Genomic DNA, 27,247 nt, shown 5'->3' on the forward strand with positions numbered 1-27,247 from the left:
ATTTATGGAAACTGATCAGGAGAATGGCTGAGGAAACGCAAAACTTGGAGCCGTTCGCCAGGAAGAGGCAGATTTTCCTGTTCCTGCTTCTCGGTAAATTATATGACCTTGCGCAGCGCACAGAGGAAAATCAGCGGAGGGAGCCACTTGTCCGATTTACCGAAATGAACGGAAAGTCAGGTGGAGCTTCCTTTTAGTCACACGATCCCCTCTGCCTGATTTTCCGCTACGCGATCTGCTCGGTGAACTGACTCACCTGAACAGAAAGATTCGCTCTCTATCTTTTGCCAATCCAGGTAAATGCTGTGATAGTGGCAAATAAGACCCAAAGCAACCTCCGCCAAGATCATGGAAAATGTGAATGTGGATTTCAAAATAAGAAGTCAGAATCTGGATCCGACCTAGCTCTGTTCTGTCCCAAATTTAAATTAAGCATGATGCACGAAAGCTAAAAATACATAGCTGATGTTTCAATTCACTGCTCTGATAAAGTTCACTTCCTTTTTACCCTGAAAGGCATAAAACTGGTTCAAAAATACAATCCAATTCCTATTTGAGGCAATAGAGTACATACCTAACATTCTTGAAACATTACAACACTAACCCAGAATGTCTTGGATACCTTTGATAAGCACAGCCAATAATGTCCAGGGCACTTCATCATCTTGGTGGTTTTCCAGCTTACACTGTGTACAGTTTTGATGTCTTAATGACTGAGTGAATGCTACTGTATATTTATTTTTAAAAGGGAACATATTTTCTTTATTATCTGGTACAGTCAACATGCTGGTGAAGATTTTGTGTGTCTGTTGCATAGCGGGGTGAAGCGGGCTTCAAAAATCCTGGGAGTGTTTTTTTTTATTTTGTTACGACTGAGGTGGGAGGAGTGCACTGTTACTTCAGTCCCACTTCTCCACAGGTCACAGCATATCAATAAAATTTCCCACTTACCAATTCGATACTCTATTTGTCCCCAGAATAAAGCACACCAACCAGGTTTCATTAATAAACAACAAAATTATCCGTTTATTACAAAACCAAGTCTTAACCAATGAAGAAGTAAATATATATATGCAAATTGAAATATTAAAGCCCCGTGTTTTATATCCTACCCCTCACATACACTCACATACATCCAAAAACCGGTTAACTGGGAAAAAAGGATTTTGGTTTACAGCTGTTACAAAGAAATAGAAAGAATTAAAAAAAATTTAGTCTGAAAAGATCTGGAAGGAAGTCCTTTGGTTTGGCCAGGTGTTCCAAAGTCAAATAGTTGGCGGCCACTTGGAGTCTTTCCAGGTGAGGTTGAGGAACACTGTTTTGGGCAGGCGTTCAAAGAAATTCAACTGCAAAAAGCTTCACATAGGTCTTCCATCAGGTGTGCAGCAACAAATGTCAGTTCTCACTGACCTTCGATACAAAGTTCATTTGAAGATGCAAAGTTTCTGCAAATATTCAGGGTTTCTTCAAAAATGCAGGAGGTAACAGTACCACTTCATACAGGCTTTTGCTTTTCAAGAGCAGGGATTCTTTAAAGAGAGGTAACAGTTTTCTTCTGAGCTCCTGGTAGGTCCATATCAAATTCCAATTGCCTGCTTCAGTCCAAACGCACTGGCTTTTAACAGTTCAAAATGAAACTAAACTTTTTTCCAAGCAAGTCTCATGCTAGTTATATATTCTCTATTGTCACAACAAAGAATCGCTCTTAAGTCAAACCCCCTGTGGTGTTTACTTGAAATAACCAGTACTTGTTTACCAGTTAAACTTTTGTTGAACTTTCTTTTAAAACAAACACCCAACATTCAGCAATCTCCAAATATTTCAATGTCCATGAAATCCTTTTTTAGTTTTTAAAAATATAGATTCCCAAGTTTTTAGCACAAAAAAATGGAAATTACGTAACAATCTATGCAGCAGAAAGATTGCACAAGCTAGGCTTTTACTGTGGAACTGCGCTGCCATTACTCAAGGATCCCATTGATCTGATATGAACAAAGGCTAGGCTTCCCCACTCCTCATTTTGCATGATTTACCCTAGAGAAGCGGTGTCTTAGCTTCAGGTAAGTTAAAACTAGGTGCAGTTTGAACCTCCCATCCTAGACAGTCACAGTTTCCTTAAAGGTGTGTTGATTTGTTTTGGCAGTGATAGCGATTCCTGTTTATTGGCTCTTTGGGTTGCATGTGATTAACTGAATTTTGTTTGTCAATCATAACTATTATTTTAATACTTTTTGTGTCTTCTCTTTTTCACCTCCTGCCATTGCAGAGTGTTGAAATCTCTATTTCAGTTTCAAAACTTGGAAAATGGACATTGTCCTGGGAGTTCCTCTTGCCCTCAGGTAGCTGTAGAGAGGTTCCACAGAAATGAAGAAAGGCAGATCTATCTGTTTCTGAGACAGTCTGCTCCAAGCCAGCTCTACCAAAACATACTGGTCCATAGACCCTGTCAAAGCTGCTTGGGCATGCCAGAAGAGATGTGTGTTTGTCACCTATGCATCACTGGGGAGTTTTTTCTGTAGCTCTGATTATGCCCACAATATGCTTTCTGTTGACCAAACAGCAAAGTAGTCTTAAGATGCAGGAAGCTAAAAGAGCTCATGCACATCAATAGCTGTATTCAACCTACAGCCCAGCTTGACTGGCAGTGTGTCATGCAGCTAGGATGGATGTGATGCCCTTGGATAAGATGAGTTTGGAAAGACTTTCAACTATGTGTTGCATTTTGAAAGTATAGTCTACTAAGGTATGAGATGCATAAGGTGCAAGGAAAGAGCAGTAAATTTTTGCGATGGCATAGGAATGGGTAAATGGCAAATTTGGAATAGGATGATAGATAACACTTTGTGGTATGGAGTCTCAAGCCATTGGAAGACCTGTATTTCAGGGTGCTAAAAGAAAGCGAGGAAATAGTGGAGGCTCTGACCATCATTTTCCAATCCTTTCTGGCTACATGCATGGTGCTGGAGAACTGCCCATGTACTATTGTTTAAAAGGGGAGAAACGTATAGACCTAGTAATTACAAGTCTGTCGGCCTAACTTCACCGATGGGCAAATTATTGGAAAAAATTCTGAGGGGCAGTATAAATCCGCATGGATTTGATAAGTGTCTAACTTGATGAACTTTTTGAGGAGATAACATGGAGGGTCAGTGAGAGTGGCACATTTGACGTAGTCAACATGGATTACAGCAAGGCTTTTGACAAGGCCCCACATGGCAGACTGGTCAGAAAAATAAAAGCCCATGGGATCCAAGGGAACGTTGCGTCCAAAATTGGCTCAGTGGTAGGAAGCAAAGGGTAATGGTCAACGAGTGTCTTTGTAACTGGAAGGCTGTTTCCAGTGGTGTTCCACATTGGCTGTTTTGTTGATGGTGAAGAAGAAATCTGTATAGATGCAGGAAGATATCAATGGACTGGTCAGGTGAGCATAAAATTAGCAAATGGAATTCAGACTGGGGAAGTGTGAGGTAATGCATTTGGGGAAGGCAAATAAGACAAGGAAGTACACAATAAATGGTAGGATACTGAGAAGTGTAAATGCTGAAACAATATTTATCCCTGTTCTTCCCAATCTCCCATTCCTGATCGCTTTCTTCCCCACTCTCCTAGGACCTACACGAAGACTGTCTAGGGACACCCAGCAGGCATCTGCAACTTGCTGGTCTCATGTAAATGAAGACTGAGGCCTGATATTGGCTTACCAATTCCAGTGCAGGGATCATTCCCTGTGCCCAGTTCTGGCCAGCTATTTTCTAGGCCTCCATACTTTAAAGAGCACATTGTTAGCTTTGCTCAGTAGCTTCTTTTCTGGCATAGTTTCCACAGGTTGCTGCACAAAAACCTTATTGTTGAATGTTCCATAGATCAGATTAGCATTGTTTGGCATGGAGCTGAATTGCTTCTAAATCAGGTGTAGAGAGCACAGCCCCAGTGGCTGACCATGCTTGGGAAGCATTCCCTACATTTTTACTAGAATCAATCTACTAAGCACAATGGCTGTTGTAAGTACATCAGTTCCAGGTGCATTTGAGCAGTACTGACAAATGATAAATCTCTTCATTATTTCAGGTATGCTATTACAAGTGTACTTACAGCACTCAGCCTCAGTATGATCCAAAATATTGTTCATACAAAGGAAGGTTATTTTAAGATTTATCTCTTTCACCTGGCTTCCTTTTATCTCTGACCTATTGCAGCTGATAAAATATTTCCAAATGAAACAGATTAAGAGATTTCTGTTCAATTTTTTAAAGCTTTATTTGCGCACTACTGAAACAAACTCTTCTAGGAACAATACAGTGAAAATATTTCAATGTTGATCATGTCCTAAGTTTGAATTGTAGTCTTAATTGACAACATATTCAAGCCTACATAAGACAGCAAAGTTCACTCATCCTGGTTCGTGGGTATCTATGGCTACAGGAGCTCTCTCCCTGCATCATTCAAACAAAACCTTGAGAGTCTAACCAAGAAGGAGTATTGATAACATCTGCAGGGAAGTCTGTAAGTGAAATGGCTCCAACTAAGAAGGATAACATGGATGTAAAGGGAGGGGAGGCTAAATTGGGGGGTGCAGGAAAATACAAATAATAATCCTAAAATGACCAATAAGCTCATCTGAAGGTAAACCCTTTGAGTTTGTCTTCCCGTGCCAGTAATTATGACCATCATAAATGCCTGAAAATGAGGTTGGAAAAGTACGATGGTTTCTTCATGGTGTTGCATGAAATTGTTTGGCATGAAGTTTTATGCCCACGGGTCTCCCAGCAAAAATATATGGGGAAAGTCAGGTAAATTAAAAGCTGATTTTTCACTTTTTTAATTCGATCATGGGATGAGAGTATTGCTGGCAAGGCCTGCATTTATTGCCCATGGTGGTGGTGAGCCGCCTTCTCGAACTGCTGCAGTCCATGTGGTGTAGCTACACTCACAGTGCTGTTGGGGAGGGAGTTCAAGAATTTTGGCCCAGCGTTAGTGAAGGAGAAGTGATATAGTTCCAAATAAGAATGGTGTATGACTTCGATTTTCGTTTCTGGTGTTTAGGTAAATGCTGGGTGGTCTGTCTGGTTTTATTCTTATCAGACGTTTCTGTAGCGGTTTGATACAACTGAGTGGCTTGCTAGGCCATTTCGGAGAGCTGTTGAGAGTCAAGCACATTGCTGTGGGTCTGGAGTCACATGTAGGGCAGACTGGGTAACGATAAAATTTCCTTCCCTGAAGGACATTAGTAAACCAGTTGGGTTTTTATGACAATCTGGTAGTTTCATGATCATCATTATTGAGACTAGCTTTTTATTCAAAATTTATTAATTGAATTTAAATTCTCCCAGCTGTCGTGGTGGAACTTGAACTCACGTCTCCAGAGCATTTGTCCAGTAACATTACTACTATGCTACTGTACCCCTTCCTAACTAGGGAACACTGAGGTCAGTTTATAATATTGCTGCTGAGATCAAAGCACCCCTGTTGTTGGGATGCTTTCAGGACCGCAACACTATGCGCATCCCCCTCTGCCAATAGTGTGTCTTTGCCTTGTTACATGTTTACTGATCTTTGAATGGAGAAACTGTGTAATGTGCAAGAGGCAGTGGTTATTTTGGACACATTGCTGGGGCATTCATCAGGTTCCACTGGCGGCGGCTATGGAATCTTTGTGTGATCAATGCTGATTCTGGCTGAGGCATGTACTTTGTTGTAGTTCTAATCAGTTGTGTTGGGAGTTTCTTGTTGGATGTGGGTGTAGGGTGATTGGGTGGGACTGATCAATCAAAGGATAGAGGGTTAGGGTGTGAAAGTGGAGTTGAGGTAGAAGACCAGCCATGGTCTTATCCAGTGGAGCAGCCTCGAGAGGCCATGTGACCTAATGCTGCTCCTATTTTTTATGGTCATATGTTCTTAAAGGTTAGCTCTGGTATTCTCTCCCTACGCCTTTAAATATTCTGGGCTGGAGTCTAATAAAGATATCATGTCTGCTTCCAGAATATTGGGCAAAAACTTGTATGGTGATGTTTCTATAACCCTACACAAAATACACTGATAGAATGGAAATCCTTTTTGTTCATACAGACCACAGAGTTAATATGTGCAGCCTGAATGGCCAAATAATGCCATATACCCTGCTATAGGAACACAAGAAAGTAGGAATTATTGGACCAAAAAAAGACCGTGGTCTATCTGGATGGCATTTGACCATCCTGATAGTCGCTTGATACAATAATAGAGTTATTGACTAATCATAGAAATCAATCTTATCTATTAGTCCAAAATACACCCAGGCATGAGCCGAGGAAGCTCCCAGTGATAGAGATTTTTGGGAGCCAGAGGCCCAAATTTACCTGCTCTTCACAAGCATGGTACACTTATCATCCGTCATGTCTTAAATTACTCATATATTATATCCCAAATTATTATTTTCTGGTAGAAATCTATCCAATTTTCATTTGAATGAATCAACACTCTCTGCTTCCACCATCTCCCTAGAATGCTTGTTCTACAGATTTACCACTTGCTCACTGAAATACTGTTTGTGTCAATTTGGATTCATCCACATTCAAAAACCTAATCTAAGAGTGCAGAGTAGTTGCATAAAAGCGTAATGCTGAGGTGACTTTAACAATTGCAGGAAGAACTGTGCTTGTTGTGGAGGTTGTCTACAGGTTGGCATGAAAGAGATGGCATAGATCTGTGACAGGCTGCTTGTGCAATTGAGAATTGTCTGGGTCTATGAATGAGGCACTTCAGTATTTGCACCTGCTTTTCTTAACCTCTTCTGTGGATGCTGTTGGACTCTCCAAAAGAATCTCTGCACTGAGAACTTTGTTAGCTTCAAATAAAATTGCGCTGAAAGCAACAGTACTGTAGAAAGGGTAAAGTGCCACAAAATCTTGCGGTGCAAAAAATCTGCTTTTCCCAAAAAGAGAAATTAATGTACAAATGATATATTCAACTAAATTTCAGTAAAAAGATCAACAGTGGAGGATCACAAAAACTGGCAGTTTTCTTCACCATGGCACAGTGGGCACGAGGGTCACCGTACTTAAATTTATGACCCGACCAATGAAGTTTCATAAAAAATGTATAGTTCTTCTGGCGTTTGGTGGCATTCTGTGCGCTAATAATGTCACTTTAATGTCACAAGTGGACTCACAGATATTTTTACATTAACATAGATATCAAAAATACTTTGACTAATACCTAGAGCTCTCCTGATATCCCCAGCTAATACGGAACAGCTGTCTGATTGTGGGATGTTGCCAGTACAGAATGGCTACTGCATTTGCCTATCTTGAAGATGGCCAACCTGCAGCCTATGGAATAAATTCAACCTAATTCCCAATTAAAGAAGTGTATAAATATATAAACCACTAATAAAGATAACAGTGGCTTAATTAGCCACCAACTACCAATGCACATGATCCTGATTCATCTTGATTCAAAAGTGAGTTAACCATATATGGCCCACTCTTAAGTTGTCACACAGGGATACAACTGCTGCTGTTGAAAAATTGGATACACTTGGCCTACCAACATTTAGAATCACTTCACCCTGAAAAACATCAAATTCTTGTGTAAAGTAGTTTGAGAGATTTTGATAAGGTGGTGCTATATAAATGCATGTTTTTTTCAGTAGGCAAGTTTTGTAAAAATAAAAGTACATAAAAGCAGGTTAATATCCTAATCCTTTTCTTTGTAAATGTCAATATGTTATTATTCATTGAAATGGCTTATTATTCACAAACTTCTACAGCCTCTTAGTCAGTGTAAACATCAGATGTTTACTTTTCTAAATAAATCAATATTTGTTTTGTAGCATAATTTACACACACATCTCAAATGATATTTTAAATGTAATATTTTTTAAATTGTAGAAAAATTCTTGGAAATTTATTATTTTGCATTTTGAGTATTAGTGGCTAAAATTTGAATATCAAACCAATAAATTGTGAAATGCTTAACAATATCATATTGAAGTACTTATAAATATTTATACCACATGAATCATTCCAGAGGTAATTCATCGCCAGTGATTTATGTGCCTCTTGAGCTGACATGAACTACTTTAGAATGTTTACAGGTCACTTATGGAAAACATCAGTGCATCTATTTAGCAAATTGACCATGTAACAGCCAACAGGAAGATTATGTCAACTAGTGTAAGTGAATTAGAAGGTTATAATCTGGACAGGGGATTTATCTAATATTATAAGCTGCAAAATCAGTTTACCAACTTGAAATTGAACAGGACTTTTTGCTGCTGGAGCATACTGGGATTGCTTACAGGGAAAATGTAAACCCAGCCCACTGATTTCCCAAACATTAACTTTTGTTTTCGGTGGACCAAGGGGCTGCTGGGTAAGTAAAACCCTATATATTTGGGCCTTTTCTGAACCCGAGAAACTACACGGGTAGTGTCTCCCACCCACCCTCCTCCTCGAACCAAAAAAAAAAAGGACTCGGTGGTGTGTAGATAAGGTAAGGCTTTTTCTACTTTTTTTTTTATCGTGTGATTGGTAAAAACTTTTCATTCCTTTTTCATTTTTTCTAAGTTTCAGACTATGTTAAGCTTAAGATTAAAAATGGCAGGAGATCTCAGACCCGTGTTGTGCTCCTCTTGCTCAATGTGGGAGCTCAGGGACATGGCTGATGTCCCTGACTCCTTCACGTGCAGGAAGTGTGTCCAGCTGCAGCTCTTGTTAGACCGCATGGCGGCTCTGGAGCTGCGGATGGACTCACTTTGGAGCATCCGCGATGCTGAGGAGGTCGTGGATAGCACGTTTAGCGAATTGGTCACACCGCAGATTAGGATTGCTGAGGGAGAAAGGGAATGGGTGACCAAAAGGCAGAGAAAAAGCAGGAAGGCAGCGCAGGTGTCCCCTGCGGTCATCTCCCTCCATAACAGGTAGACCGTTTTGGATACTGTTGAGGGAGATGGCTCACCAGGGGAAGGCAGCAGTAGCCAAGTTCATGCCACCGTGGCTGGCTCTGCTGTTCAGAAGGGCAGCAAAAAGAGTGGAAGGGCTATAGTCATAGGGGATTCGATTGTAAGGGGAGTAGATAGGCGGTTCTGTGGTCGAAAAACGAGAGTCCCGAATGGTATGTTGCCTCCCAGGTGCACGGGTCAGGGATGTCTCAGATCGGCTGCAGAACATTCTGAAGGGGGAGGGTGAACAGCCAGTTGTCGTTGTGCACATAGGCACCAATGATATAGGTTAAAAAACGGGATGAGGTCCTACAAGCAGAATTTAGGGAGTTAGGAACCAAGTTAAAAAGTAGGACCGCAGAGGTAGTAATCTCAAGATTGCTACCAGTGCCACGTGATAGTCAGAGTAGAAATGAAAGAATAGTCAGGATGAATGCGTGGCTTGAGAGATGGTGCAGGAGGGAGGGGTTCATATTTTTGGGACATTGGGACCGGCTCCGGGGGAGGTGGGACTATTACAAATTGGACGGTCTACACCTGGGCCGGACTGGAACCAATGTCCTTGGGGGTGCTTTTGCTAACGCTGTTGGGGAGGGTTTAAACTAATGTGGCAGGGGGTTGGGAACCAAATGAGGTCAGTGGACAGTAAGGAGGTAGTAACTAAAGCCTGTAAGGAACTAGATAATGAAGTCAGCGTGACTAAGGGAAAGAGTAGGCAGGGAGCAGATGATGAAAGCAAAGGGACTGGTGGTCTGAGGTGCATTTGTTTTAATGCAAGAAGTGTAGTAGGTAAGGCAGATGAACTTAGGGCTTGGATTAGTACCTGGCAGTATGATGTTATTGCTATTATTGAGACTTGGTTAAGAGAAGGGCATGATTGGCAACTAAATATCCCAGGATATCGATGCTTCAGGCAGGATAGAGAGGGAGGTAAAAGGGGTGGAGGAGTTGCATTACTGGTCAAAGAGGATATCACAGCTGTGCTGAAGGAAGGCACTATGGAGGACTCGAGCTGTGAGGCAATATGGGCAGAACTCAGAAATAGGAAGGGTGCGGTAACAATGTTGGGGCTGTACTACAGGCTTCCCAACAGCGAGCGTGAGATAGAGGTACAAATATGTAAACAGATTATGGAAAGATGTTGGAGCAACAGGGTGGTGGTGAAAGGAGATTTTAATTTTCCCAACATTGACTGGGATTCACTTAGTGTTAGAGGTCTAGATGGAGCAGAATTTGTAAGGAGCATCCAGGAGGGTTTTCTAGAGCAGTATGTAAATAGTCCAACTCGGGAAGGGGCCATACTGGACCTGGTGTTAGGGAATGAGCCCAGCCAGGTGGTTGAAGTTTCAGTAGGGGACTACTTTGGGAATAGTGATCACAATTCTGTAAGTTTTAGAATACTCATGGACAAAGACAAGAGTGGTCCTAAAGGAAGAGTGCTAAATTGGGGGAAGGCCAACCATACCAAAATTCGGCAGGAGCTGGGGAATGTAGATTGGGAGCAGCTGTTTGAAGGTAAATCCAAATTTGATGTGTGGGTGGCTTTTAAAGAGAGGTTGATTAGCGTGCAGGAAAGACATGTTCCTGTGAAAATGAGGGATAGAAATGGCAAGATTAGGGAACCATGGATGACAGGTGAAATTGTGAAACTAGCTAAGAGGAAAAAGGAAGCATACATAAGGTCTAGGAGGCTGAAGAAAGACGAAGCTTTGGAAGAATATCGGGAATGTAGGACCAATCTGAAACGAGGAATTAAGAGGGCTAAAAGGGGTCATGAAATATCTTTAGCAAACAGGGTTAAGGAAAATCCCAAAGCCTTTTATTCATATATAAGGAGCAAGAGGGTAACTAGAGAAAGGATTGGCCCACTCAAGGACAAAGGAGGAAAGTTATGCGTGGAGTCAGAGAAAATGGGTGAGATTCTAAACGAGTACTTTGCATCGGTATTCACCGAGGAGAGGGACATGACGGATGTTGAGGTTAGGGACAGATGTTTGATTACTCTAGGTCAAGTCGGCATAAGGAGGGAGGAAGTGTTGGGTATTCTAAAAGGCATTAAGGTGGACAAGTCCCCAGGTCCGGATGGGATCTATCCCACGTTACTGAGGGAAGCGAGAGAGGAAATAGCTGGGGCCTTAACAGATATCTTTGCAGCATCCTTAAACACGGGTGAGGTCCCGGAGGACTGGAGAATTGCTAATGTTGTCCCCTTGTTTAAGAAGGGTAGCAGGGATAATCCAGGTAATTATAGACCGGTGAGCCTGACGTCAGTGGTAGGGAAGCTGCTGGAGAAGATACTGAGGGATAGGATCTATTCCCATTTGGAAGAAAATGGGCTTATCAGTGATAGGCAACATGGTTTTGTGCAGGGAAGGTCATATCTTACCAACTTAATAGAATTCTTTGAGGAAGTGACAAATATGATTGTTGAGGGAAGGGTTGTAGATGTCATATACATGGACTTCAGTAAGGCGTTTGATAAGGTTCCCCATGGTAGGCTGATGGAGAAAGTGAAGTCGCATGGGATCCAGGGTGTACTAGCTAGATGGATAAAGAACTGGCTGGACAACAGGAGACAGAGAGTGGCAGTGGAAGGGAGTTTCTCAAAATGGAGACGTGTGACCAGTGGTGTTCCACAGGGATCCGTGCTGGGACCACTGTTGTTTGTGATATACATAAATGATTTGGAGGAAAGTATAGGTGGTCTGATTAGCAAGTTTGCAGACGACACTAAGATTGGTGGAGTAGCAGATAGTGAAGGGGACTGTCAGAGAATACAGATAGATTGGAGAGTTGGGCAGAGAAATGGCAGATGGAGTTCAATCAGGGTAAATGCGAGGTGATGCATTTTGGAAGATCCAATTCAAGAGTGAACTATACAGTAAATGGAAAAGTCCTGGGGAAAATTGATGTACAGAGAGATTTGGGCGTTCGGGTCCATTGTTCCCTGAAGGTGGCAACGAAGGTAAACAGAGTGGTCAAGAAGGCATACGGCATGCTTTCCTTCATCGGACGGGGTATTGAGTACAAGGGTTGGCAGGTCATGTTACAGTTGTATTGGACTTTGGTTCGGCCACATTTGGAATACTGCGTGCAGTTCTGGTCGCCACATTACCAGAAGGATGTGGATGCTTTGGAGAGGGTGCAGAGGAGGTTCACCAGGATGTTGCCTGGTATGGAGGGCTCTAGCTATGAAGAGAGGTTGAGGGATTAAGATTATTTTCATTAGAAAGGCGGAGGTTGAGGGGGGACCTGATTGAGGTGTACAAAATCATGAGAGGTATCGACAGGGTGGATAGCAAGAAGCTTTTTCCCCCAGAGTGGGGGATTCAAATACTAGGGGTCACAAGTTCAAAGTGAGAGGGGAAAAGTTTAGGGGGGATATGCGTGGAAAGTTCTTTATGCAGAGGGTGGTGGGTGCCTGGAACGCGTTGCCAGCGGAGGTGGTAGATGCGAACACGATAGCGTCTTTTAAGATGTATCTAGACAGATACATGAATGGGCAGGAAGCAAAGAGATACAGACCCTTAGAAAATAGGCGACATGTTTAGGTAGAGGATCTGGATCGGCACAGGCTTGGAGGGCTGAAGGGCCTGCTCCTGTGCTGTAATTTTCTTTGAAAATCACAGGTTGAAAATTTCCTAATACATTGGATATGATGATTATTAACTTGACATTTGTTAAAATCACTTTTTGGGTTGGGTATGGCTTTCTTAGTCTGTGTTATGGGCTTGTGATATTTTGACAGCCAAATATGTGTAGTTTGAGCTTTGCAAAAGAGTACCCAATTTGTCATATTATAGCAGGTATTGGGAGAAATTATCTGCAGGTAATTACAGTGAATGTCTATATTGAGAACACTATAATATAGTTATACTTTAATTGATTTATCCTTCATGCCTGTTTTACATCTCTGAAACCAACCTTTACTTCTATAAACTTTTCAAAGCAATTGAATGGCTGATTTTACTGTGATCAACATTTTAACAAGACAATTATGTCGTTTAATTCCTGAGATGTGAAATGCTCCTCTGATCGGCCGACAACACCTTGCTAAAATAAATTAAGAACAACTCGTCACTTGACAAGTTGCTAAGTTTCATATAAAAAGCTGTTGTAGCAGTACTGAGCATACTAAGTACCATTTTACATTTACTTTTTTAAAAAAAAATTTCCGTGGTACTTATTACAATCTTTTACTGGACCATTAATTTTACCTGTTAATCTGTGAAACAGATACATTTGACTTGAGTGTATATGTTTGACACCACAAGCTAAGGTTCTTGCAGTAATTTCTCCTGCCCAATCTCTCCACCCAATGAACACTTCAAAGAAAAAAAAAGTGATGGCCTAATGTCAAGCACATCAAGGGTCAACCACATCATTTGAAGCCTAACCAGTACTTTTTACCAATTATCAAAATAGAAAATACTGGAAACTTGCTGCAATTCATTAAATAAATTACTTTGGTTTTGTAATTACATCAGAATTAAAATGGAAACTTTATTCTCTTGTGACAAAAAAGAAATCAGCAGTTCTTAGATTACTGACCTTCCAATATACTTATTAATTAGTGTAAGAAAAACTCTTGAGTACTTAATACAAACAACTTGATATCAATGTAAAAGCGAACACATTTTCTGCTTGGTCACAAGAATAACTAATCACTTTGTATAAAATACAGTAAAAAGTATATCTTCAGCAAGCATGGTACATTGTTACAATCAGTATAATATAGGGTACTTACAAACTCATTACACGTACATGATTGGCCGTAATGGTTTGAGTATTTATCAAAATCTTTTAAAATGGAATTTACAGAAATTACATTTTCTCAAACAGAATCCACAAATTATAAGTAATCATAAAATTCCAGTGACTAATTGTAACTTCACAATGGCAGCAGAGACTGCTGTGGCCTCTTGCAACCTACCTGGGTGTCTGAATCCATGTATAACCTGCCCTAATTTGACTCCACTCTCCTGCAATCTTTAGCTGCTTTTGATCTTCTTGTGGCTATGCAGTTCTGCCAAGTCCATCCTAGCATTTTCAGCAGAAATGACTGCTCCCTCCACAATTTACTGCAAAACACAATACAGCAGCATTGTACAATGAAGGTTCTCCATTACACCTTCTAAAAAAGCCACTATTGGCAACATCAGATTTGCTTGTCATTTTCAACACTAGTCATTCACAAAGAATGAATAGTTAGATTGTTAACCTGCAGGAATAATATGAGCTTTGGGAATTAAAGAGATATTCATCTTTCCTCAAGTAAATCCTGCCCCGTAATTAACCCCTACAAAAATCTACAATACCCTACCATCTTTTATAATCTTGCTGGAGGTAAAAGGCACCATTTACAAAAGTCAAATAGATACAGTGCAATTATATTTGTTCTCTACAGGGCTTGACAATTTTAATATCAACTTCATAATGTGGCACCAGATTTCACTTTGGAAGAAAGAGCCTGCTTGAAGCGTCGTTTTAAATCTTGCATGTTTGGTGACTTTGGTCGTGGAATAATTGATCCTCTTCGTTTTTCTCCATTATTGTTCATATGCAGTTTGCTCACCTCTCTGTAGACATGTTGAAAAACATCATACACATCCTCATAGTTTTCTCTGGTGGAGATTTCTAAGAATGTTGTCCCAAGTTCATTTGCTAATTGGATTCCATCATTAGTCTGAACTTGTCTGGCATGCAGTAGATCGCTCTTGTTGGCAACAATAATCACAGGGACCTTTGTGTCAGAGTACGTTTTGCGGATATGCTGGTACAGGGGACGAATCAGTTTATAGCTGTTGTAGTCTGTTATTGAATACACCAAGATGAAGCCCTCAGCCCAATGAATACACCTGGAGACAAGTTCAGGAAAACGTGCACATTCTCCTTGAACCTAAAAATAAAAGAACTTTATTAGAAAACAGCCCACGGCGGCACCAGTGGTGCAGTGGTTAGCACCGCAGCCTCAGCTCCAGCGACCCGGGTTCAATTCTGGGTACTGCCTGTGTGGAGTTTGCAAGTTCTCCCTGTGTCTGCGTGGGTTTCCTCCGGGTGCTCCGGTTTCCTCCCACATGCCAAAGACTTGCAGGTTGATAGGTAAATTGGCCATTATAAATTGCCCCTAGTATAGGTAGGTGGTAGGGAAATATAGGGACAGGTGGGGATGTGGTAGGAATATGGAATTAGTATAGGATTAGTATAAATGGGTGGTTGATGGTCGGCACAGACTCGGTGGGCCGAAGGGCCTGTTTCAGTGCTATATCTCTAAACAAAACCCAGATAGATCATTGTGTTTTTCACAGATTCCTTTCATCAATCTACTTCACACTGGGTGTGAAAAATAGAATCAGAAGTTTGCGGAGTTAGCCAACTGCATTCATGAAGGCAATGGATCTACTCCAACTGGCGTCTGTATCAAGGTAGAAAGAAAGGAGACCAGAGTATCTACTTCTGATTCCTATCCAGTTAATGGTTCCTGGCAAGTCCATATAGGAATGCACAGGCCCAGAAAACAACAGTGTGATCCATCTGGTCAGTTCCATGTGTGAACTAGGCGTGGGGATAGGTTCAAGCTTGGCTGTGCTGTCCCACCTCTCACAACCTAGGCCCAAACTTGAAGAATAGTTACTTAGGAAAGATACCAGAGGACTGCTAGCATCTGTGGAACTGAACATTAGCAAGAGTTACCATCTTTAGGAAAGGGGAGCTAATGAAGAACAAAAGTGCCAAGCATCTGTCAATACTTAGCACTGTTAATGATAATAAGGGTAATAGGAAAACTGCTAAATGCTAAATCAGTTACTAATGGCCAACAGGAAATGGTCCACAGCTTCCAGATACAAGGCCACAAGGAAATTTGTTAAACTAGCAAATTTAAACGGCAACGAAAAATGATCAATACTGTTATCTAACTGAATAAATGTTATTATCTTGTTTAGATAAACTTCAAATCAAATCTGAACTTTTTGATTAAATTAGTCTTCTAATCAGTCCTTGTTAGTTATTATACAAATAAACTGCAAAAACCAAACAGTAAGAATGGCCTCAGAAATGCTGATCCATTATTGACATCAAGCAATATAGGTTTCCCTCTGATTCCCTCAAGATCTTACTCCACATTCCCAAAAATGTAATAGTGCCACTGGTACCTGGATATAAGGTGTGTCTTGCACTTGCAGTGAAAGCTGTTCTCCTTCAATATGAACTAGTCTTGAATAAAGATTTCCTAAGATAAAAACAATGGTTTGTTACAAATTATTTATGCTATGATTTAAATAGTCATTTTTAGTGTTCAATTTTTGATGAATGGTTTAAAAAAATACACACCTGTATTTGATTCATAATCTCCAATAAACCTCTTTGTTAAGAACCGGACAATCAAAGCTAGAAGGAAACAAAAGGATATATTAGTATTGCTTTGCCACTACTATTGCAGTGACTCTTCCATATGCATTTGAGAAATTATAATGTTCATTGTAGGCATCAGAAATACACAGCTGCTTTTGTGTCCAGCAACTAACTCAAAAATAGACGTTAATATTGCAGCCCTGTTATCTATTCTCTCCTTTAAAACAAAAACAGCTTCTATATTGGTTTTCTGACAGACTAGATCTGCCAGTTCCAGTCAGTGGAAATCCTAAAGGAGACTTGGCAGATTTACTAAGGCTGCACACTGTGATTACCTGTGTTGTTACTGGAACTTTTCACTATTGCAAGCCAGTGGCACTACTATGGGTCAAAATGAACAAAAAACAACTTAAAATGAAATCAGTTCTAGGATGAAGAGGAACCAAAGGTCAAATCTACATGGTCTGTCACCAGGGGTCTTGCACAAATTTAGGGCATTCGATAAAACTCACCATAATGCAGAAGTACTGCATATAACTGCTGGATCAGTTAAGTGTAGCATAATGTGTACTTTATTATGAATGCAGTGTGTAAACATTCTATGGGCCTGCTGCTTTATGCACTTTTAATTTGGGGTTGGCTGTGCAGGGGAGCAGAAGGCCCCTGAATGTTTGAATCCAGCTCTGGGAAGAATTACCTTTTTACAGTACAGTTCATTATTTCTTTCAGCTAGACTGAGGCTAGAACCACTGTAGTAAAGGAGAAACTTACTTAACATGTAAAAGTTACAAATAGTTGTTTGTAAATTCATATTAGTTGTATTTACAAAGCTCCTTTAACGCAGTAATGCTATTATAAATCAGACCAGGCTGTGTGAAATAGTTCAGCTCTGAATTAATGTATCAAAGTTGGAGATCACTGATGTAGTTTATTTGATCTCTGCTGATGATTTCATTATTTTTCAGTGGAAGTAATTTTTGTCTAAACAGAAAGTTACTGTTAAATTAACCTAGCTCTGCATAGTTCAGAAGTCTAAAGATATGCTACTTTCAGCTGAAGAGTGGAAAATAAGACAAAGTATTTCGCAGTGAAAAGATTACCTCTGGCTATTAAAAGTCAGAAGTCACATTAATCATATAAAAGTGACATCAAATTTCAACATTTTCTGATTGTTCCTAATCATTACCAGGGCAATATCTATCTTTGTGATTGACCAGATAGACCATAATTATTTCTTCTGCTCTTGTACATCTTATATTGTTCCCATCTGGTCAGAAAATTGGGAAGCAGCAGTAAGGAGTGAAAAACACAAAAAACCATGAGCCACTATCCACTCTGAAACAATACAGGGGTAATTTTCTGTAGCAAGACTGCAGTAACTATACCAAACAGAAAACAAATGCATGTGCAGTTTTGAAAAGCTAAAGAAATGTACTTTATTTAAAAAGAATTATTTTCTTAATTTGTTCACTCAGTACAACAAAAATAGAAAATGTTCAACTACAGCTAACTGCACATGTATTGTAAAGCCAGGGCAAAAAAGACACAAGTGACTAATATTAAAAGAGAATTTGAGAGTTAGCATGCATATCCATTGTCTTGGCTTACTCATACAAAAATTACATTTGTGTGCATACGTTCAATGGCCAAGGTAAACTTTATGGGGTTTTTGTTAAATCTTTTCCTACCACCATCACTCAAAGCTCAATGATTTTCTTAACTTTGTAAAGGGATTTCCATTTGCACTGGATGTACACCATTGATGTATTTATTGGAATTGGTTATTTAGAATATTTGGCTTGTGCATGTTTTCAAATTCATTGTAAACCTTTTGAAAATGTCTTACCTATATTGTAGTTTCTGAAATTGAGCAAAGACCATGCTGGAGAAGACAGCATTTTCCTCCACTTGATTTATACCCACTGACAGCATGAACATTGCCAACTTACTAAAACACGTAAGGTGCAACTTGGCATTAAGAGTTCTCTCCACATTACTCTTGCAATGTACCTCACCCACAACTTCAGAAAAGCACTTCCTTACTAATACTGCAGCCGGTGTTTTTATTTTTCATAATGTCTCTATTGTCTTTGAAAGTGAAGCTCACATTAATACTGATATCACAAGCAGTTTTGTGTTGTTGTCTCCATTCACTAGGAACTGGTCAGGCACACTATCCAAACTCCTTCCATACAAATCCTCCTTTCAACTGTCACATCCTTTTATTTAACACAACAGATCGAGGATTGAACTGGTACACCAAATGTGACAAAATTAAAATACTTTGCAAGTATTAAAAATTTCTGAATTCTACACCTCCAGATTGACGTTAGTTTGGCTGAATCATAGATGTGTATACACAGCCTCCAACCCCAAAATTCACATGTGTAAGAAAATGGCCACAAACTTTCCCAATTCCCATTCGGTGGCTTGATTCCTTGGTGGTTTCCAATCCTGCTCACATACCTTGACATTTGCATGCAGCCTAGGGGAATAATTCCGGAGTTTAAAAAACAAAGAACGTGCACATTGTACATTTGTGTACATACACTCATCGTGTTTGCAATTTTTTAAAAAACTGATTCCTGCCCAGTAGGCAAATTAAGTGGTTTAAAGAAACACAGAACAAAGGCCAGGTAGGAGAGGGTCAAGTGAGGCTACGCCTATCTCATTGGTTCTGAAAAACACCTGTAAGACAGCTTTCAGAGCCAGCTAGATCTCCTAGTATTGGGACTGATGTGCATACCACATTAAGGGCACTTTTGTAATATTGTAGGGAGTTCTCCCCAATGTACTGGCTAATATTTATCCTCAGTCTAACTAAAAACAGATAATTTAATCATGAACTCATTGTCGTTTTCTGTGCCTGTGAAGAGCTTTGGGATGTCCTGAGGTTGTGAAAGGCACAATATAAATGCAAGTCATTCCTTCTCTTTGGTTAAGTCTTTGATCAGTTGTTTTAGTATTTCTGTATGTGGCTTGGTGTCAGATTTTGTCTGATTAGCTCCTGTAAAATGCCTGGGGATGTTTCACTATGTTAAAGGCTGTATATAAATACAAGTTGCTATTGTTGTGTTGCTCCTACCAACTCCCAACACACAGTTCTTACAGTCTGTGATACTTGGCAGTGTAAATTACCCACCCTATTCTCTTGTGGCAGTAAACTTCTGGGTTTGTCCTTAAACTACCTTTTCCATGGATCCATCCAACCTTCAGGAAACGAGTGACAGACTTCAATTGGTAAACTGGAACAGCCATGCAGCGAGACACTTTGGCCTGCACATGTCCACAGTGTAAAAATGCTTTTATTGGGGCACCAGGGAGAATCCAATCCCTTCTATTTGGGCTGAATTTAATCCTAAATTTCAGAATGAAAGGACTGTGGTTCAGACCCCAGTATAGACTTAGCAATAAGTGAGTGTTAAATCAATACAAATTAACACAAAATTACATAAGAAGGTACTTAATATTAAATTGAAACCCACATTTAGGAGTTACATTTTTGCATGTCCCTATTTGCTCAATACTTGAAAGCAAATCTTTTCAGTGGTAAACCAGGTCCATCAGGAGCGACATATGTTTGTCTTTATGTTAATCTCATGAGATTGCACAGTTTAGTTAAAATAGTAAAATGCAACTTCTTAGGTGAAATCCCAATTGAAATAACTTTTTCTATAATGGGTACAATTCTAAATGGGGTGCAGGAGCAGAGGGACTTGGGTTTATATGTGCATAAGTCATTGAAGGTGGCAGGACAGGTTGAGAGAGCGGTCAATAAAGCATGCAATATCCTGGGCTTTATTAATAGGGGCATAGAGTAAAAGAGCAAGGAGGTTATGTTGAACTTGTATAAGACACTAGTTCGGTCTCAGCTGCAGTATTGTGTCCAGTTCTGGGCACCACACTTTAGGAAGGATGTGAGGGCGTTAGAGAGGGTGCAGAAATGATTCCAGGGATTAGAAACTTCAGTTATGAAGATAGATTGGAGAAATTGGGGTTGTTTTCCTTGAAGAGAAGGCTGACTGGAGATTTGATGGAGATATTCAAAATCACGAGGGGTCTGGACAGAGTAGTTCCCATTTTTGAAAGGATCGAGAACGAGAGGGCACAGATTTAAAGTAATTGTTAAAAGATGCAAAAGTGACATAAGGAAAAACTTCTTCACGCAGCGAGTGGTTAAGGTCTGGAATGCACTGCCTGAGAGCGTGGTGGAGGCAGGTTCAATTGAAGCATTCAAAAGGTTGTAATACGAGAAGGAAGAATGTGCAGGATTGCGGAGAGAAGGCTGCGGAATCGAACTGAGAACATTGCTCTTTCGGAGAGCCGGTGCAGACACGATGGGCCGAATGGCCTCCTCCAGCGCTGTAGCAACTCTGTGATTCTCTTCAAAAAGGCAAACTGTTTATCGATTCAATCAACAGTTTTGTAAGTGTGTAGCTCTGTCCCCAGTATAAATATGCCTTACCTGTTTTCCCAACAGTGCTTGATCCTAAAACTGCGATCTTGATGTCCCTGTTCATCACATTATCGCATGACTCCGGTATTGGAACTAATAGTAAGTTAGTCGACATATTATGAAGACGCATCGGTCCTTTCCAGTGTGCAACCGACTCGATGGAATTTCAGGTAGCGGCCGAACTGATTAAACGAAGGTGAAAGTCAAAGGGAAATCTCTTTTTTATTTCAGCAATTTGATTTCCTATCCGACCAGCAACTCACAAAACAGCAACATTTACCGCAGGTTTCTTTGTGACTGAGGTCGGCGAGCTACTTCTACTTCATATATTGAGTCTTGTGGGCGACATCCGCCCACTGCTCACACAAACCAATAGAAATCTACTGACGAACACATCAACGTAAATGGGTTGAATACGTTCGTACGCAGCAACAGCTCACATTGTGTCTCCATCGAGGGTTAAAGGGTATATTTGATGCTGCCTGAAGTGGATGCTTAAGGCATTGAAAATAACAAATATTGTAATTTTCATTTGTCCACTTTATTGGAACTTTAACGTTTTTCCTCCAGTGTTGGAGAAATGAAGGCCTTTCCGCGCGGACACCCAATTGCCGACATCGAGCACGAACAGGTTAAGGGAGGCACAATCTAATGTAGTTAAGCATAGCCCATTCAGTTAAGGTTGGCACAGATTGATCCAGCTAAGGATGGCACAGTTCAATTCAGTTAAGGATGGCAGAGACTGATACAGGTAAGTAAGGATGTGGTACTATAATGGTTTTGTTACTCGACTAGTAATCCAGACACCCAGCCTAATCCTTCAGAGACACCAGTTCAAATTCCACCACCACAGCTGGGTAAATTTAAATTAATTTTAAAAAGCTGGACTCAGTGATGATGATCATGAGACTTCCAGATTGTCATAAAAATCCATCTAGTCCTACATGTGACTCCAGACCCACAGCAATCTGGTTGATTCTGAATTGCCCACTGAAATGGCCTAGCAAGCCACTCAGTTGTATTAAACTGCTATGGAAAGCCGAATAAGACTAAGCTTTTCGTGGGCAGGACATACCTGGGCAATTTTCCTGGGTAGATACCAGGGTTGTAGCTGTATATGAACAGCTTGGCTAGGAGCATGGCTAGTTTGGGAGCACAAATCTTCAGGACTACAGCTGGAATATTGTTAGGGACCATAGACTTTGCCATATCCAGTGCATTCTGGATATGGGTGTTGCCATATCCAGTGCATTCAGCATTTTCTTGATATTGCATGGAGTGAATCAAATTCGCTGAAGACTGGCATCTGTGATGTTGGGGACCTCAAGAGGAGGCCGAGATGGATCATCCACTTGGCACTTCTGGCTGAAGTTGGTTGCGAATGCTTTAGCCTTTTCTTTTGCACGGATGTGCTGGGCTCACCCATCATTGAGGATAGGGATGTTTGTGGAGCCTCCTCTACCAGTAAGTTGTTAAATTGTCCACCACCATTCATAACCGGATGAGGCAGGACTGCAGAGCTTTGATCTGATCTGTTGTTTGTAGGAGCACTTTTCTCTATTGCATGCTGCTTCCACTGTTTAGCATGCATGTAGTCTTGTGTTGTAGCTTCACCAGGTTGGCACCTCATTTTTGGGTATGTCTGGTGTTGCACCCGACATGCTCTCCTACACTCCTCATTGAACTATGGTTAACCCTCTGGCTTGATGGTCATGGTAGAGTGAGGGATAAACCAGGGCATGAGATTACAGATTGTGGTTGAATACAATTCTGCTGCTGCTGATGGCCCACAGTGCCTCTCAGATGCCCAGTTTCAAGCTGCCAGATCTGTTCTGAATCTATACCATTTAGTACAGTGGTGGTGCTGAACAGAAGTTCCTCTCTGTGTGCCACATCCACAATTGCCAGTGGGACGTGCAGGCCATAGATCGTGATGCCTGGAGATGATATATTGGGGGTGCTACCTTTCACATCTTTGAGACTGAGCGAAGAACCAACCTGAAAGAGAAAAGAAGGAAAAGGATAGATCCAATTGCCCCCAGCAGCGACTACACCTTCACTTGCACCCGCTGTGGGAGAATCTGTCGGCCACGGATAGGCCTGACTAGCCACCAGTGGGCCTGCAACTGATGAGTACAACTTGGCAAAAATCTTCATCCGCGAAGAAATGCCAAGAAGAGTTCCACACAGCACGATGGAGGATATCCTCATTGTGAAGACAGAACTTAGTCTGCTCAAGGATTGTGCAGTGGTTACTCCTACAAATACTGTCATGGACAGATGCATCTGCGACAGGTAGATTGGTGAGGGCGAGCTCTTGTTGGTTCTCTCACAACCTGCTGCAGGCCCAGTCTGGCAGATATATCCTTCAGGACTTGGCCAGCTCAGTCAGTAGTGGTGCAACTGAGCCATTCTTGGTGATGAATATTGAAGTACCCCAGCCAGAGTATGTTTGTGTCCTTCCTACCCTCCGTGCTTCTTCCAATTGGTGTTCAACATGGAGGAGTACTGATTCATTAGTTGAGGCAGGGTGGTAGGTGGTAATCAGCAGGAGGTTTCCTTGCCCATGTTTGACCTGATGCCATGAGACTTCATGGGGTCCAGGGTCAATGTTGAGGATGCCCAGGGCTACTCCCTCCTGACTGTATCCCACTGTGCTGCCACCTCTGGTGGGTCTGTCCTGCCAGTGGGACAGGAGAGACCCAGGAATGGTGAAGGAGGAGTCTGTGACATTGGCTGTAAGGTATGATTCAGTGAGTATGATTATATCATGCTGTTGCTTGACTAGTCTGTGGGACAGCTCGCTCAATTTTGGCACAAGTCCCCAGGTGTTAGAGTTGTTGGAAGCCATTCATCACTGACCTTCCGTCCATCATAAGGTCAGAAGTGGAGATGTTCACTGGTGATTGCATAGTGTTCAGTACCATTCGTGACTCCTCAGATACTGAAGCAGTCGATGTCTGCATGCTGCAAGACCTGGACAATATTCAGGCTTGAGCTGATAAATATCAAGTAATATTCATGCCACACAAGTGGCAGGCGATGACCATCTCCAATAACAGAGAATCTAACCATCTTCCTTTGACATTCAATGGCATTACCAACGCTGAATCACCCACCATCAACATCCTGAAGGTTACCATGGAACAGCCATGGCAACTTTGGCTACAAGATCAGGTTAGAGGCTGGGAATTCTGCAGTGATTAATTCACCTTCTGACTCCCCAGTGCCTGTCCACCATTTACAAGGCACAAGTCAGGAGTGTGATGGAGTACTCTCCACTTATCTGGATGAGTGCAGCTCCAACAACACTGAAGAAGCTCAACACCACCCAGGACAAAGCAGCCTGTTTGATTGGCACCCCATCCACTACCTTAAACATTCACTCCCTCTACCGGCACACAGTAGCAGCAGTGTGTACCATCTACAAGGTGAACTATAGCAACTCACCAAGGCTCCTTTGACAGCACCTCCCAAACCTGCGACCTTTAACACCTAGAGGAACAAGGACAGCAGATGAATGGGAAGAACACCACCTGCAAGTTTGTCTTCAAGTCACACACCATCCTGACTTGGAACTATATCACCGTTCCTTCACTATTGATGGGTCAAAAACTTGGAACTCCCTTCCTAAAAGCATGGTGGGTGTACCTACAACACATGTACTGCAGCAGTTCAAGAAAGTGGCTCATGACCACCTTCTCAAGGGCAACTAGGGGTGGGCAACAAATGCTGGCCTTGCCACCAATGCTCAAATCCCATGAACAAATAACAAAAAGCGTGGCACAATCCAATCCAGTTAAGGATGGTGCAGTTAAATCCAATAAAAAATGTTACAGTATAGTCTGTGTGGAGTTTGCAAGTTCTCCCTGTGACTGCGTGGGTTTCCTTCGGGTGCTCCAGTTTCCTCCCACATGCCAAGACTTGCGGGTTGATAGGTAAATTGGCCATTGTAAAAAAAAATTGCCCCTAGTGTAAGTAGGAGAATTGAGGGAAGCTGGGGATGTGAGAGGGAAAAATGGGATTAATATAGGATTAGTATAAATGGGTGGTTGATGGTCGGCACGGACTCGGTGGGCCGAAGGGCCTGTTTCGGTGCTGTAGCTCTCTATGACTCTATAATTAATAGTCTAACTGCACCTGTGTTTTATCAGTCTTCCACAATAGACACTTTTATGGGCTCCCTGAATGACCTTGGCCCTAACTTAGTGCAAGAATTAATTTTCTGGAACAAAAATGGAAATTTCTGGAAACACTTAGCCAGTTAGTCAACATCTATGAAGCAAGTTAATGTTCCAGGTGTGGATCTTTGGCAATGAACAGTATGATACCACAAAAGAACAGTATTTAAAAAAGAACAGAATAAAAGGGAGAGAAATAACACACGAGAAGAAATAGTAAAATGTTTAAGTTGGAAACAGGAGATAGTTAAATGGCTGAAGGAGGCATACGAACATATGAATTAGGAGCAGGAGTAGGCCACAGTCCCTGGAGACTGTTCCGCCATTCAATAAGATCGTGGCTGATCTGATTGTAACCTTGACTCCACCTTTCTGCTGACCCTGATAACCTTTCACCCTCTTGCTTATCAAGAATCTATCTATCTCTGCCTTAAAAATATTTAATGACTCTGATTCCACTGCCTTTTGAGGAAGAGAGTTCCAAAGACACACGACCCTCAGAGAGAAAAAATTTCTCCTCATCTCTGTCTTAAATGGGCGACCCCTTAATTAAAAAAATTATGATCCCTAGTTCAAAATTCGCCCACAAGGGGAAACATCCTTTCCACATCCACCCCGTCAAGACCCCTCAGAATCTTATATGTTTCAATCAAGTTGATTCTTACTCTTCTAAACTCCAGTGGATACAAGCCTAGCCTATTCAACCTTTCCTCATAAGACAACCCACCCATTCCAGGTATTAGTCAAGTAAATCTGCTCTGAACTGCTTCCAATGCATTTACATCCTTCCTTAAATAAGAAGACCAATACTGTACACAGTACTCCAGATGTGGTCTCACCAATAACTGAAACATAGCCTCCCTACTTTTGTATTCAATTCCCCTCGCAATAAACAATAGCATTCTATTAGCTTTCCTAATTCATTTCTGAACCTGCATAATAACCTTTTGTGATTCATGCACTAGGACACCCAGATCCCTCTGCATCTCAGAGCTCTGCAATCTCTCACCATTTAGATAATATGCTTTTTTATTCTTCCTGCCAAAATGGACAATTTCACATTTTCCCACATTATACTCCATTTGCCAGTTCTTTGCCCACTCACTTAACCTATCTATATCGCTTTGTAGCCTCCTTATGTCCTCTTCACCACTTACTTTCCTACCTATCTTTGTGTCATGAGCAAATTTAGCAACCATACCTTAGGTCCCTTCATCCAAGTCATTTATATAAATTGTAAAAAGTTGAGGCTCCAGCACTGATCCCTGCGGCACACCACTTGTTACATCTTGCCAACCAGAAAAGGACCCATTTATGCCTACTCTTTGTTTCCTGTTTGCTAGCCAATCTTCTATCGATGCCAATATGTTACCCCCTACACCATGAGCTTTTATTTTCCGCAATAACCTTTAATGTGGTACCGTATCAAATGCCTTTTGGAAACCTAAGTACAGTATATCCACCGGTTCCCCTTTATTCACAGCACATGTTACTTCTTCAAAGAATTACAATAAATTGATTAAATATGATTTCCCTTTCACAAAACCATGTTGACTCTGCCTGATTACCTTGAATTTTTCTAAGCGCCCTGCTATAATGTCTTTAATAATAGCTTCTAACATTTTCTCTTAACACAGACCTGTAGTTTCTTGCTTTCTGTCTCCCTTTTTGAATAAAGGAGTTACATTCGCTATTTTCCAATCTAATGGAAGATTCCCCGAATCTAGGGAATTTTGAAAGATTAAAACCAACACATATTGACATTTATGCAATACAGAGAACATGTGTATACATGAGGTGGTTGCAGAAAGGATATGGTAGGTAGAAAAAGTAGTACAAGAAACTGAAAGAGCAGAACTGACTCCAGCAGCCTAGGAGCTAGAGAGGAGAAGAAAGCAGTAATCCATAGGAAAGAACTGAGCAGCTCCCATTTGTAGGAAAACCTCAAAACTAAGGATCAAGATGAAGAATATTCATGCAACAGTCATACAGTGATACATTTCTGGGCCCTGCTCAACGATGACCTGTAGCAAAAACAAGAAATGCTGGATTCACTCAGCAGGTCTGGCAGCATCTGTGGAAAGAGAAGCAGAGTTAACGTCGCGCAACCCCGGACAGCCCGCTTCTACCTCCTTCCCAAAATCCACAAACGGGACTGTCCCGGCAGACCCATTGTGTCAGCCTGCTCCTGCCCAACTGAACTTATTTCTTCCTATCTAGACTCTATCTTTTCTCCGCTGGTCCAGTCTCTTCCCACCTACATCCGTGACTCTTCTGACGCCCTACGTCATTTTGACAATTTCCAGTTTCCTGGTCCCAACCGCCTCCTCTTCACTA

General features: G+C 41.3%; 1 protein-coding gene across 1 annotated transcript; it reads right to left on the minus strand.

Moving 5' to 3' along the window:
- Positions 1 to 13,473: 13,473 nt before the first annotated feature.
- LOC137370955 (ras-like protein family member 11A) lies at positions 13,474 to 21,014 on the minus strand. Its single transcript, XM_068032839.1, has 4 exons — positions 20,739 to 21,014; positions 16,253 to 16,309; positions 16,075 to 16,151; positions 13,474 to 14,819 (listed from the first exon to the last, which is right to left on the minus strand). Exons 1-4 carry the CDS (start codon positions 20,857 to 20,859, stop codon positions 14,352 to 14,354), a joined length of 723 nt encoding a protein of 240 aa, XP_067888940.1. The 5' UTR covers positions 20,860 to 21,014; the 3' UTR covers positions 13,474 to 14,351.
- Between the last annotated feature and the right edge of the window lie 6,233 nt (positions 21,015 to 27,247).

This window comes from Heterodontus francisci, chromosome 6 (assembly GCF_036365525.1).
Source record: "Heterodontus francisci isolate sHetFra1 chromosome 6, sHetFra1.hap1, whole genome shotgun sequence".
NCBI lineage: Eukaryota > Metazoa > Chordata > Chondrichthyes > Heterodontiformes > Heterodontidae > Heterodontus > Heterodontus francisci.